This window comes from Protopterus annectens, chromosome 4.part0 (genome assembly GCF_019279795.1).
Source record: "Protopterus annectens isolate FY-2018-M chromosome 4.part0, PAN1.0, whole genome shotgun sequence".
NCBI classification, from domain to species: domain Eukaryota; kingdom Metazoa; phylum Chordata; order Ceratodontiformes; family Protopteridae; genus Protopterus; species Protopterus annectens.
The window spans coordinates 114948539-114963814 of NC_056733.1; the positions used below are offsets into that span (position 1 = coordinate 114948539).

General features: G+C 44.5%; 1 protein-coding gene across 1 annotated transcript in view; it reads right to left on the reverse strand.

Moving 5' to 3' along the window:
- The window catches only part of LOC122799218, a 1108404-nt gene that overhangs the window by 1036811 nt on the left and 56317 nt on the right, over window positions 1-15276 (reverse strand). The window contains exon 2 of the mRNA XM_044068137.1: window positions 11111-11333. Coding sequence (XP_043924072.1) covers window positions 11111-11301 — 191 coding nt within the window. The 5' untranslated portion in view covers window positions 11302-11333. The remainder of the gene's footprint in view (window positions 1-11110; window positions 11334-15276) is intronic.

Consider the following 15276-nt stretch of genomic DNA (forward strand, 5'->3'; position numbering starts at 1 on the left):
TCTCGGTTTCGCCGAAACCGAGACACTCGCGTTTGCTTAACCATGGTTTCGCCGAAACCGCGGACCGCGAGTGTCGGTCTTTATCTTTGCGTTTTTTGGCAGATTGGGTAGTCGGAGGATCCGACGGCATAATGTATGCAAAATCAGAACCGAAAACTGTTCTGCAAACTCCGACCGACGCCTAAGCGTCGTCGGTTGAAAGAAGCACAGGCCGAACAGGCTGCTACGTCGTGGGCTGGGCCTAAACAAGGCAGACAATAAGAGTGGAAATCTTTATGAGGTATTTGTTTCCCACAGGTTAAACAATTATTAACTTTTTCTGACATCGGCTGAGGCAAGAAAGAGTCCCCAACGGGGTACTTAGCTTTAGAAGTCTTCGAGGTAGTATTCGGTAGAAGTAATCTCTGGATCCGACCGACCGGCACTTGCGAACAGCTTCTGCTTCGGGCGCCACGCGGCAAGAAAGACTGAGGAAAATGGCATTGGCTGATGCCTTTATACCCGAAGACCAACAGAGATGACGTCGGGTGAAGTGCGACATCAGCCGAAGCCGGACCCGGACTTTGGAATCCGGCCGACTGAAGGGCTGCCTGACGACAGGACAACCCAGTTGTTATGACTGCAGATGCATCCATGAAGGACATCGTCGTGGTCAGGGCCTAAGCAAGGTAGACAGTAAGAGTGGAAATCTTTATGAGGTATTTGTTTTCCACACGATACACAATTATTAACTTTTTCTGACATCGGAGGAGCAAGAAAAGGTTTCAACGGGTACTTAGCTTTGAGAAGAGAAGTAGAAAACTTCGGACCGACGACAATCACACCACGTTGTCTTGAAAACGCCAACCAACAACTAGCGAACTGCTTTGCACCGCAAGGCAAGAAAGACTGGGGAAGATGGCGTCGGCTGTCAGCTTTATACCCATATGCTCTGACGTCAGGGTTCTAGCTGAAACAGCTGACGCCGGACACAGACTTTGATATTCTGGCCGACCTTGGGCTGCCTGCCGGCAGGAGTACCCTACAGTTATGACTGCAACAGTGAAAGACAAAACATCTAAGTGACACAGGGGGCAAGAACTGGTACCCCCTTGCTTGTTGATGTACCACATGACACTCGTGTCGTCTGCCTTGATTAAAAAGACTCCTGGTGACAGACATTCTTGGAAGGTTAGAATTGCTCTGTGTACTGCTAGTATTTCTTTTAGGTTGATACGGAGACCCTGAATCTCCTGTTCCCAAAAGGCCTGAGTTCACAGCGTTCCTTTGTGAGCTCCTTTGTAAGCTCCCCAGGCAATGTCTGAGGCGTCTGTGGTTATGGTTTGACTGTGTGGCCGAATGACGAAGGGAAGGCCCTTGTTCAGGTTGCAAGCCTTGGCCCACCATAGGAACTCCTTCCCCAGACAAGGAATCAGGGGAAGTTGGTCTTCCAGTGACTGTGAGTGCTGGCACCACAGATTCCATAGGTACCATTGCAATTTTCTCATGTGCAGCTTTGGCAAGGGGTACCAGCAGGATGCAGGAGGCCATTTATCCTAGGGCTTGCAGGATTTTTCTGGCAGTGAGGTGGGTTTTGTGTGCCAGCTGGGTGAAGTAAGACTGTAGGAAGGCCTGCTTCTGTGTGTGTGTGTGTGTGGGGGTCACTTGTGCTGAGGTGTCTAGAAGGGTGGCCAGGAAGGAAATCCTTTGTGTGGGCTGTAGATGGGACTTCTCCAGGTGGATAGTGAATCCCAGAGAGGTTAGTAAGGTCAGCACAAAACAGAGGTCCTGCAGGAGTTTTTCCTTGGTTTCTGCCAGTATGAGGCAGTCGTTGAGATAGGGATAAATGTATATGCCCTTCTGTCTGCAAAATGCAATGACTGGAGCCAGGCACTTGGTAAAGACTCTGGGAGCAGTGGATAAGCCAAAGGGCAGAGCAGAGAACTTGAAAGTGTTGAGATCCTGCTCTGAACCTTAGGTAACTCCTGCAGGACTGTCTGATAAGAATATGTAGGCAGGCATCCTGCAGATCTAGGGTCACTAACAAGGCTTGTGGCAGGAGCATAGGTAGTAGTTTTTGTAGAGTCAGCATCTTGAATTTTGGAACTAGGAGGGACAAATTCAGGGTGGAGAGGTCTAGGATAGGGTGGCAGGTGCCCTCTTTTCTGGGAACCAGGAACAGTCCTGAATAAAATCCTTTTCCGGTCTGTTCCTTTGGTAAATATGTTCTACAGCACCCTGGGCATAAAGTATTCTGATCTAATGAATAGCTTCTGTCCTCTGATTTGCAGGGATGTCTGGGCAACCTGACCTTTTTGGCTTTTCTCTGAAACAGAATCTGTACCCACTGGTAATAATTTTCAGGACCCATAGATCTGAGGTGATGGCCTTCCAGTTTTCTAGGAAGAGGGAAAGTCTTCCTCCTAGCCTCTCTGGTAACATGAGGGGCAAAGGGAAGGGGAGGGGGGAGAGAGTCACAGAGTCTTTGGAGAAGGGCGTTGGTTTAGAACTCCCTTGCCTAGGAGCAGCAGTGGACCACTGCCTGGGTCTTTGTTGGCTATAGGACTGATGTCTATGGGTTCTGTCTCTGCATCCCTTTTTCTGGACTGGTTTTGTCTGAGAGGGAAAGGACCAGTGTTTAGTCGGGAAATTTCTGCTGAACCTTGCAGGCTGCATCTGTAAGAAGTCCTTGACAGTTTGCATGGTCTTGCTTTGTTCTCCATTTTCTTAATGACCTCTTCCGCTTTAGGGCCAAACAACTGGTATTTATCTAAGGGGTTGTCTAACAGCTTGGAATTTACTTGATCAGGCAAAGGCTGCTCCCTTAACCAGGCATGCCTTCTGACTACAGAGCCTGTGACTGCAGCCCTGGTAGAAGCTTCTATGGCATTAAAACCACAATGCAAGGAGTGTTTGGCTACCCGAGAGCTAGGCTGTATGAGGTTGTTTGCTAATTCTCTGGTAGTACTATTGTGTGAAATGGAAGATAAGTTCTGTTTAATCAGTTTGAGGACATTCTGCTGGAATTTCAGCATATGAAAATGACAATTTAAAGCTCTTACAGCTGAAGTGGCTGAAGTGTATACTTCTTTTCCATTCTGTCTAAAGCTCTGCTTTCTTTGTCAGCTGGGATGGGATTTTTAGATGAACTTGCCCTAGCTCCCTTAGGGCCTTGAGTAATAACTTCAGGGTCTGCAGTAGAGTTTTTGAAAAGATATTTGTGGGTGTCTTGCACCTTGTAATATCTGTGAGGTTTCCTGGGTGCTGGAGGGAGAGAATCTGGAGAAAGGGCAGATTCTAAGAAACATCCTCCACTACATCCAGGATAGGCGGAATGGCCAGAGGTTTATGCTTGGGCAGGTCAAGGAACTCTCTCAGTCTCTACTTAGACTGAGGGTAATCCTGGGCCTCCCACTGAAAGTGTTCTCTGAAGGAATTTAAGGTTTCCCCAAAAGAAAGGTCCTGGGGGGTGGGGTGGAATGGGGTCATCAGCACCGGAATCCTCAAATGCTGCAAAAGGCTGGTCTTCTATTTCTGACTTCTCAAGGACAGAATCTTCCGATTTCTGGTTGGTGGGGATCTCAGGGGAGGTGCCCCTTTTTTGTTTGGCTGGGGTGGGAGGGTGGGGCTGGCTTCCCCTAATAAGAGTCATCAGGTCTTCTGCCATTCTGATCAGTTGGTGCGACTGAGGGGCAGGCTGGCTAGGTGTAGGTCGGTGGCTGGGTTCTTGGGGGAGGGAACTTTTTGGGGATAGTCTTAGGCTTAGGCCTGGATGGGTCAGTAGTCTTATACAAAGTGAGTTTAACTGGCAGCGCTGTCGTCGGTCTAAGCCTGGTTTCGGTAGTCAGAGGAGTCACAGCGGAAGCTGGTGCCTGCAAAGCGGCTCTGGACCCAATCGTGTGAGAATGAGGCGACATACCGGCAGGAGGAGGTGGATCCGGCAGCGTACCGACTTCGAGCGGGTCTCGGTAAAGGTGTGTGGCAGTTCCTTGGCTGGAGTCAGGGGCTGAGAAGGCGCCTCACTGACTTCAGCTGTAACACTTAGTTGAAAAATACCAGAATTTTGACCTGAGTTGTCAGAGGGCCTAAACTTTTAGAGGCCTATCTTTATCCTTGTCTTTCTTCTTTCTAGGTAAGTCAGTAGCCGGTTGAGAGACCAAAGCCACACTGTGTTGAGGAAAAGACTCACTAAAGTGCCTAGCTACAATTTCAGCTCTTCCTCTTATGGTTCTAGCATTAAACAGGGCACAGAACTGACACCTGGGGAACGTTGTGGTCTGGGCCTAAACAAGTGATGCAGAGAGTGTGGAAGCCTTGGTGTGGGATCTGCTTTCCACAACTGAGACAATTATTGACTTTCTCTGACATCGGTTAAAAGCAAGAAAATGTTTCCCAATGGGGTGCTTAGCTTTAGACCGTTTTCCACACTCTGGTAACGGCCGAACGACCCACCCTCAAAACTGCTTCTGCTTCGGGTTCCACGGCAAGAAAGAATGATGTAATGGCATCAGCTGTCACTCCTTTATGGCCTTGACGATCTGACGTCAGCCACAGTCTCTGAACAGCCGACGCAGGAGGAAAATCTTTTACTCTGGTATTCAGGCTGGCCGAGGGCTACCCAGCAGGGATAACCCAAAGGTGATGAGTGCAACAGTGAAACATGAACAACAATAGCCAACTAAGATCTATAATATATGTGATTACATTTCATTCTTCCCATTGCATATCACACTTGTACTATGAATTATTTGTATTTGAAAAATTTTTTGTACCTCTGGAGCTTTTCTCCCCGGGCCTCCACTGAAAATGGACATAAATCCAGTTGGACTAGCCCGGTCAACAAATGTAAAATAAAATAAATAAAATAAACTAAGACCCACCACTCCCACATGCTAGGATGGGTTAGTCAGTAGGTTACTTCCTCCTACCTTCTAAGCCAACCTGTTCCAGCACCTGAGATGGTATTCATACTCTGATCACTACATCATAGTCAGAACTTTATTCCCCTATGCCACAGATCATGGCATTTCACTGGAAACTAACTTGGTCTTCTCTATATACTGTGTTCACACACATACAGTAGGCAACCTCTTGCTAATAAAGGAAGAAAGAGATGATGGGCATTGTGGGAGAAAGTACAGTTGTGTACACTTACCATAAATGTAGATGTTCGAGTGTCTTCACTGTTGCAGTCATCACTGTAGGGTTCTTCCTGCCAGCAGGCAGCCCTCGGTCGAACAGAATCCCGAAGTCTGGGTCCAGCGTCGGCTGTTCAGTCATGCTCCCTGACGTCAGAGCACCAGGAGTACAAAGCTGCCAGCCGATGCCATGTTCTCCAGTTTTTCTTGCCCCAGATTGACAGGTGTCCAAAAGTGAAGGCTAATAGTAAAACAAAAATGTAACATACAACAAACCCCATACCCTGTAGCAAATACACTTCAGAAGAAGGGTGAAGTAGGAAACCACACTAATAAAAGTATAAGAGGGAACAGGAGGGTGGGTAACCCAGACTGCAACAGTGAAGACACTCGAACATCTACATTTATGGTAAGTGTACACAACTGTACTATGTTCATCGTGTTTCACTGTTGCAGTCATCACTGTAGGGTTGAATCCCAAAGCTGAGATAAAGGGTGGTGGTTATAGAGTAGAAGGGGGCGGCTAGAAGGCCCTGCAAGACTGCAGAAGCAAAGCCTGCCCTAGACTTAGAATAAAGAGGGAGATTATAGTGCTTAGAGAAAGTATGCACTGAACTCCAAGTTGCAGCTTCCAAAATATCTTTGGTAGGTACTCCCCTGAGAAAGGCAGCTGAAGTAGCAGCAGCTCTGGTAGAGTGAGTCCTAATTTTTCCTGGTATTTGCTTTCCATGATGAAAGTAACAAAATCTGATTCCATGAGCAATCCATTTAGAAATGGTCTGTTTTGAAATAGCTTTGCCTTGGGAATTTGCTGCATAAGAAACAAACAATTGCTCTGTTTTCCTGTTATCCCTGGTTCTGCCCAGGTAAAAACGAAGCTGCCTGTGCACGTCCAAGGAATGCAAGATCCTTTCCCCCTTATTTTGTGGATTAGTGAAAAAAGTTGGCAGGTGAATAGTTTGGTTTAAAACCACTTTAGAAACCACTTTAGGTATGAAAGTAGGATTAGTCCTTAAAGAAACCCTGTCTTGATGAAAAATAATATAAGGTTCCACAGCCATGACAGCTTGTAACTCCGAGACACTCCTGGCTGAAGTCAAAGCCAGTAGGATAGCTGTCATCCATGATAAATACTTAATATCAGATGTGGCAGCAGGCTCAAAAGGAGGCAGAGTAAGTTTTTCCAGAACATAGTTGAGGTCCCAGGCAGGAATGGGTGGTGTCCTAGGGGGCCTTAAATTCTTTGCTCCTCTGAGATATTGTTTCAGTAGTGAATGCGAAAAGATTGGTGGATCTGTATTGTAATGTGCAGAGATAGCTGAGGCATGTATTTCTATGGAGGAGAAGGATAAACCCTTATGTAACATGTCTGTCAGGTAATGTAAAATCAATGGGGTATTAGGAATGAGAGGATCCGAATTCTGAGCATGCATCCAGGTGCAAAATCTCTTCCATTTACCTTCATAAGATTTTCTAGTGCTAGGCCATCTGGCTTCTAAGATGACATCCATGACCTGCTTGGGAAGGGTAGGATTAATCATAGACCCTGAATACGCCAGGCTGCCAGGCTGAGAGTTTTGATATGAGAGTGCAGAACCTGGCCCTTGTGTTGGGACAAAAGATTTGGAATCTGAGGTAGAATCCAAGGAGGCTCCTGGGATGGATTCATCAGTGTTGAGTACCAAAATTGACAAGGCCAATTTGGGGTCAGTAAAATCATCTTGGGTTTGTCCTGCTTTATCTTTTATAACACCTGTGGAAGAAGAGGTAGAGGAGGAAAGGCATACCCAGAGAGGTTCCTCCAACTGAACGAGAGAGCATCCACTTTCCATGCTAGCTTGTGATATGTCCTTGTGCAAAAAATCTAAATGGTAGTTGAGGGGGGATGCAAATAGATCTATGTCCAGGCAGCCCCAGGCTTCTGTAATCATCTTGAATATTTGGGTGTCTAGCATCGACTTCGTGTGGGTCTGACAGGTTCCTGCTCAGGCTGTCTGCCAGAATATTTTGTTTCCCTGGCAGGAACTGAGCTTGTAGGTCCACTTTGCAAGCTAGGGCTGTGTTCCATAGAGTCATGGCTAGTCTGCAAAGGGGGTAGGAGTGTGAACCCCCTTGCTTGTTTATGTACCACATAACTGTGGTGTTGTCTGTCCGTATCAGTAGTTGTCCTGGCTGTAGAAGATCCCTGAAAGCCAAGAGTGCATTCTGTACAGCTAACATCTCTTTTAAATTGATATGTAGGTGCTTCTGATCCTCTCTCTAAAAACCTTTCAGGCCTTTCCCCTGCAAGTGGGCTCCCAATGCGTAATCCAAGGCGTCCGTGGTTAACACTTGGTTGGCTGGAAGCAGACTGAAGGCTTTCCCTTTGTTTTGAAGACATGCCATGGCCCACCAATGGAATTCCTTTTGTAGGCAAGGCAAGACAGCAATCTGTGTGTCTAAACTGTGGCAATGCTGGGACCATACACTTTTTAGGTACCATTGTATTTTTCTCATATGCAGTCTTGCATATGGTATGAGGAGGATGCAGGAGGCCATGTAACCCAAAGCCTGCAGGAATTTCCTTGCAGTTAGCTGAGACATTAACGCCAGGGTTTTGAAAGCTGAAGCCAGCTGAAGTTATTTTTCGGATGTCAGGAATGCCATCTGGGTTGTTGTGTTTAGAAGAGCACCCAGAAAAGTTATCTGTTGTGTGGGTGTCAAATTTGACTTTATGTTCACAGTGAATCCCAGGTACTTGAGTAGATTTTGAACAAATTCCAGGTGCTGGAGTAGGACATTCCTTGCTGTCTGCTTGAATAAGGCAGTTGTCCAGATAAGGGTAAATTTGAATTCACTTGAGTCTGCAGTAAGCTACTACTGGTGCCAGGCACTTGGAGAAGACCCTGGGCGCAGTAAACAAGCCAAAGGGCAGCACAGAGAATTGGTAATGTTTCGAGCCGGCCTTGAACCGGAGATATTTTCTGCACTCCTGTCTGATAGGGATGTGTAGGTAAGCCTCCTTTAAATCCAATGTCTCCATCCTTGCATTTTTGCTCAACATTGGCAGGAGCTGCTGCAGAGTAAGCATCTTTAACTTTGGTATCTCCAGGAAAGTATTTAATACTGACAGATCCAGGATGGGTCTCCAGGAATTTTGTTTTCTGGGAACTAGAAAGAGCCTTGAGTAAAAGCCTTGCCCCGCCTCTGATTGTGGAACCAGTTCTATGGCCCTCATAGCCATGAGGGATCCCACCTGATTTAATGCCTCTGCCCATTGGTGTTTTGGTAGGTCTGGCCATCCGTTTGGTCTTGGCAAGGTATGAAAGTAGAATTTGTAACCTCTTGAAACTACATACAGAACCCACTTGTCTTGGGTTATGGAAGTCCAATTTTGGTGAAAAAGAGAAAGCTTTCCTCCTAGAGGGGCTTCCAGGAGAGAGGTTCCTGGAGCCATGCAGGGGGAGTCATTGAGCCTGTTTTCTGTAAGACTGAGGCCTGTCCTCTCCACTCCTGGGGGTGGAAGCACTCTACTGTCTAGGTCTGTAAGAGGTCTATGCTTGGACCCTCCCCCTCTGGAGCGCCTATATCTACCCATCTGAGGCCTGTCCGAGCTGGGAAAGGACCAATTTTTAGTTGGCCAATTTCTGCTAAATCTTGGGGGGTGAACTTGTAAGAAATCCTTAACCGTTTGCATGGATTTTGCCTTATCCTTCATTTTCTTTATCACCTTTTCAGCCTTAGAGCCAAACAAAACATTATGCTGAACAGGAGCATCCAGTAACTTTGCTTTCACTTGGTCAGGTAAGTTTTGTTCCTTCGTGTAATTCCTTATTATCTGCACATGCAGAAATGGTACCTAGCTTTTGTTTCGTAACAGACAGAAGAAATTGCTGATATTTTAGCATATGAAATTGACAATTTAAAGCCCTAATGGATAAAGTAGCAGAAGTGTACACTTTTTTGCCCCATCTCTCCAAAGCTCTAGAATCCTTATCTGACAAAATAGGGTTTTTAGCAGAGGCAGCCTTAACACCCTTAGGACCCTGAGAAATGGTTTCTGGATTAGCAGCAGGATTTTTATAAAGAAACTGGTGGGAGTCAGGGACCCTGTAATATCGGTCAGGCTTTGCAGGAGCTGGAGGAAAGGAGTCAGGAGTTAAATTAGCCTCAGAAAAAAACATCATCCACAATATCCAAAATAGGAAGAATAGCCAGGGGTCTGTGTTGGGGAAGAAGAAGGAAATCTCTAAGCCTTCTCTTAGATTCAGAGTACTCCTGTCCTTCCCAGTGAAAATGTTCCCTCATGTCATGTAAAGTTTCCCCAAAAGAAAAATCCTCAGGGGGAGAAGCTGAAGGAATGGATTCCTCAGCATCAGAATCCTCATAAGGAGGGAAAGTGTATTCCTGTTCAGAGGAAGACACTGAAGAAATAGATGCCTGATCAGAGGATTCATAATCCAGTTCTCACCTTGGCCTTTTGTCTGGAGGGGGATGTGAACCCCTAATCAGTTAGTAAGTCCTCCGCCATTTTAAGCATTTGTTTCTGAGACTTGGATCCCAGATCAGAGGAGGCCTGGGCTTGAGTCTTTGATTTAGAAGGAGTCTTCGCCTTTGTCTTTGCCTTTATTTGAAGCTGTGTAGGCCTGAAAACCCCCTCGGAAGCCGGTACCTGCACAGCGGCTCCGGCCCCATCCGAGGGAGCATTGTCCGAAGATCCTGCACCTGTAGTACTCAAAGGCCTAGTTGTCTCCTCGTGGGAGTCCATTTCGGCAATCGGTTCTGTAATGGCCAATGATAGGGGCTGCGAAAGCGCCTCACTGACGACGGCCGAACCTGTAGCTGGCTCTACTTGTAAACCGTCGTCTGATTTGGACCTCGGAGGCCTGTCCTTATCCTTGCGTCGTTTGTGAAATCCGGAAGTCGGAAGCATGTCCGACGACATATTGTAATTAAATCACCTGCCAAAGTAGTGAAAAGCAAAATCGTATCTCCGCTTAATAGTACGTTGGTTAAATCTAGCACAAAACCGACAACTAGCTACATCGTGGTCAGGGCCTAAACAAGGAATACAGTAAGAGTGGAAATCCTTATGAGGTATTTGCTTCCCACAAGAAATACAATTATTAACTTTTTCTGACATCGGACTGGAGCAAGAAAAAAGTTTCCCCAACGGGGTACTTAGCTTTAAGAAGAAGAAGAAAGTCTTTGGAATGAAGCACGAAAAATATCAGGAGTCAGCCGACCGGCACTTGCGAACTGCGTCCACCTCACAGCAAGAAAGACTGGAAAACATGGCGTCGGCTGGCAGCTTTGTATTCCTGACGCTATGACGTCAGGGAGCATGACTGAACAGCCGATGCCGGACCCAGACTTTGGGATTTTGGCTGACCGAGGGCTGCCTGCCGGCAGGAAGAACCCTACAGTGATGACTGCAACAGTGAAACACGATGAACATCACACAAAATCCCATTTCATCACAATGAACATATACAAGACCTGTACGCATGACAGATCCTTTTTACATGCTTAGGAAGAAAGGGGTCTAAATACTTCTGGATCAGAACTTCTCGATGAAAATGAATGGTGGCATTCTGTCAGAAAAGATGAAGTCATTTAAAAGTTTCTGAAACAGGCAAGTTGAAACTCATCTACTTTCAGTAAACAAGGTGCATCTTCCACAAACAAGTGTGTTCATAATTCAATTACAAGAAAGCTCCCTAAGGCATAGTAAAGCCAGAAATGTTCTACTAAATTCTATTTAAATTCAGAATAAAATGGTTATGCAAATGTTTTAAGATAGATCCTAGATTTTTAAAAATTAGAAATCAACAGCAAGGTACTGCAACATGATTTCATGTAAAATGTTCACAGCTTACTCCTAACTATCAGGCACACACTGCTGAATAAATGCAAATAAACAATGAAGTCACTGTGACAGGGATATTTAAAGTATAATGTATACTGGATCATTTGAAATACTTCACATCAGTTTGAGAAATGCAGTTACATACCATACATCTGGCACAAATATCGCTGGTATGTTTAAGAAAAACTCTTTAAGCTGATTAGGGCTGCAGTTCTCAAAGAAGTACATGTATACTGCATGAATGTGTTCAGGGCTTGTCTGAAACTCTGCCCCCAAAACTTCTGCAGAAATTGAATTCTCTAATTTCTTTATACACCATGCTCTGAAATGCTTCATCAGAATTTCAACATTTACTGAAGTCTGGATACCTAAAAAATGAAAGAACCAGCTGTTAATATAAAAATAGACACAAGTAAATGACCATTTGTAAAAGAACTGTACAATCACGTGCTGAAAGGAAATGGGAAAGAATAAAGCCTAAATTAATTTTCAATTTATGCCATGACAGTTTTTTTCTTTTCTTATTTTATAAGAACAGCAAATATTAAACAAAAGTTATGTACTTAAAACTAGATCCATGATATCTTCGTCAGTCTCAATAAAAGGGTATACCAGATACAAGTTTGGTAATTTAGACTAGACTTTAGGCTTCAACCCTCAGGTTCTGCCCCTTCTCATGATGTGCCACCATCCTACCAGTCCTTCAGATCGAGTTTGCCCCACAAAAGATATCACAACCAATAGGAGGCACCCCTTAATTAACAGCGGCAAACTAGCAGACTGCTAAAATCCAAAGCTCCAGGTAAGATCAGTGCGGTCCATCAGGCGCCACAGAGAAATGTTAATTTGGTGGGGGGGAGATGTTGAGACATATGAAAAAGACAACATGAATTTAATGTTATGGTAAGGGTTTGACTTCGTATCCGATCCCTTTTTTCAGCCACTTCAACAACTGGGACAAAGTCCCCAGATACATCTGAAGCCATCCTTGGCAAGACAAACAGCATTAAATAGCATTTTGTGCTTGCTTTAATTGTTTTAATTATACTCTGAAAGATATGTGCTCTTTATTGTTTTCTACGCTTATTTAAAGTTTAGAAGTTAAATTTTCTAAGTGTTGTAAGGGCTACTGTTCTGCATTTAAATACATTGTTATCCAGAGACATTTATCTAGAATTAGGCCCTCTGTTTGTGGTCCCTTAACAGTTGGGCTCCAAACCAGGCATTTTACAATAAGAGTGTCAAAGTCGATGGCAGGAGATGCTTGATCTCATCCATCTGTGCTGGGAATTGCTGGTAGAAAGTTGACTGCATGCTTACCTGATGGGCCTTCAGGCATAATTAGTGGAAAACTTGCTTTATTCTGATTGTACATAACCCTCCCTTTTGTGTGATGCTGTTCTTCACAAAGTGGTGGTTAGTGGCACCTTGTATATACACAATCACAAGAAGTTGAAATTTCCCTATAAAAACTACCTCAGAACTTTACCTCTGTCCTGCTCTACTCACAGGGCAGCTAGTTTGCATGGTGAGCAGCACAACTACATATAGTTAGGACTATTCGGGTCTACATTACATTACAGCACCCGAGACTAATGCAGCTTACAGAGCATCTGGTTTGGGCAACATCACCAAAGTAACCATCCATCCCTTGCCCAGTTACAAACACCCTCCAATTCTATCCCTTGCAAAGTACACAACAGGACCTAAAACCATGGATATGCACTTTCCTGCTATCTCTGCATCTAGCCTGGTGGGCATTGGCACACTGAGGCTATGCAGCAACTGCCTTAGGTGCAATGAGAACCACTTAATTCTTGGACAGATATATACCGTGCGTGAGAGATGTAGTTATCTTAATTAACATGCCAATATGGCTAAACACCCCTCCAGCCCAATATTATGGTAGGAGGAGACTCCACTGTGAGACACACTTATACCCCTCTTACCAGGCTGGATAAAGAGAAGATTACAGTTAGTTGCCTGTCAGGAGCTATGATCAGCCAGACCATGGACACACTCAAGACACTTACCCCCAAATACCAGTATGGCTCTGTCACAGTCCACTTGGGCATGAATGATCCGAGATGCATCTCCTTAGACTATATGAAGAGAGACACGATTGCACAATAAGAATGTGTGTCACAAGCAGTTGTAAGCCTAGCATTAAGCAGCAGTCTCATCTCCAAGGATAATGCCAAAATATCAAAAGAAAATTATCAACTTTAACAATTGCCATGTCTATTGGTGTCAATCTAAAGGGGTCCAATACTTGTTAGCCTGAGAGGACATAGCTATCGGGTCAAACTATTTTGCCAGGAATAAACTTCACCTATCACCACTACGCTTTTGGACATTAGCCATCTCTATAGTGCCTTTTGTAGGCATTGCCAAATAGACAAACCTTCCAACATAGCAAAATCTACTCAGGACAAGTTAAAGGTGTCACTGCTCAGTGGCAGTAGTCTCAATAAGAAACTGCACTTCCTAGAAGCACTTCTCACCCTGGAAAATGCTGACATCTGTGCAGTTACTGAAACATGATTCAAAGCCATGTAAAGCACTCATACTGTGCATGTCTATAATGCCTTTCATGCGTTCCGATCACTCACTGAACATGAAAGAGCAAAACGGTGAGGTCCATCTACATAAAGGATGAGCACATCTCAAGGCTGGTCAAACAATATGACACGCTTGAGATACTCCACATCTAACTAAACATGGGGAAAAAAACATTACCATATTCTTGACAGTTACAGGTCCCCCACCATGAACCAGGAAACCCATACATCACATATGAAGTTACAAAAAGTATTTATTTATTTTCTGTCACTTATTTGTCATTTGTTAACCGGGTTGGTCCAGCTGAGCCAAAGGCTCGTTTTCAGTAGAGACCTGAGGAGAAAAGCTCCAGTTACAATTACAGCCATTCAAGACAAAAACATTACATCACAAACGGCATATAACAAGAATATATACAACAAAGTGAAATTAACTAATTTAACAGTTTTGTACAGGTTTCAGTGCATATTTATACAGTGACAACAAGACAATCTAGATGCAAAGGATTATTTAGAAGAAAAAGGGTGTTGGTATGTAGTAGTATTAGCACTATGGAAAGGAGAAAGAACTGAGCAAAGAGAATGAAATGAGAGAAGAAAGTAGATTTAGGAGGAGGGTAGCTTGAATCAGGTTGGAGCTCAACAGGGTCAGGACCAGGTTTTTTTTGTAAACAGTGTTTAAGTTCAAGTTTGAACTGGGACTTATGAGGGAATTACTAACCATTCAGCCCAATACCAGTCTCATGTGTGATTTTAACTACCCCCCCCCCCCCCCCCCCATTAACTGGGAGGCATACACGGCACAAAAATGCAGGTCCAAAGATTGCTTGACTTAGTAAACTCTAATACTCTGGAGCAGCTAGACTGCACCCCTATTAGGGATTTAAATATGATAGATATGGTACTCACAAATATGGGTGGAGTGCTGTACTCCTCCCTAAATGTGACGTTTTCACTGGTAAGATCTGACCACAAAGCAGTCTACCTTCAAATAAAGGTAAAACTAGAGCCCCCCCACCTAACTTTAAAACTTTAAGAAATTTCCAAGGGTAACTACCTCCAACTAAGAGACAGCATAGCTAGTTTCCAAGCTCCCCCAAATCCAGAATACACAGAAGCCTAAGCAAAGGCATACATAAAAGCCCTGTATGACCATATAAATAACTGCAGAGAAATGGCTGCAGCAGACTGAAATAAGCCCAGGTCAAACTGCAGAAACAAGCCATACTGGTTGACCCCTAGTATTAATAGGTTAAACAACAAAAGAAAGGAAACCCTGTCAAGAGCTAAGAGGGAATGTGCACAACAGAGCAACATGTCCCTCATTAGTCTAAACAAGTAAATCAGGGAACTAATCAAGACTGAATGCGGACTTTAAGGCAACAATACCTTCCAAAGCTAAGGATAACCATAAGACATTTTCAGTTATATCCACAATCTTAAGGGCAACATCCAACAATATGCAGAATTAGTTGTGGACAGCATCAACTACACTCAGATGATGTAGTAAATCTGCTGACTGCTAAATTCAGCTCAAATACCACCTCACCACCACCCCCAGTTTTCCTCCGAGAAATACCCTCCACCCTTCCCCATTCAATTATCATTAAAGAACAGGTTGCTACTGTGCTCTCTATAGCTAAAAGCATGTCTTCAATGGGGCCTGATGATATACCAGGTTGCCTCTTAAACAGCTTGAATCAGGCCCTATCAGGCCAACTGGGATCCCTATTTAACCAAAGTCTCTGGT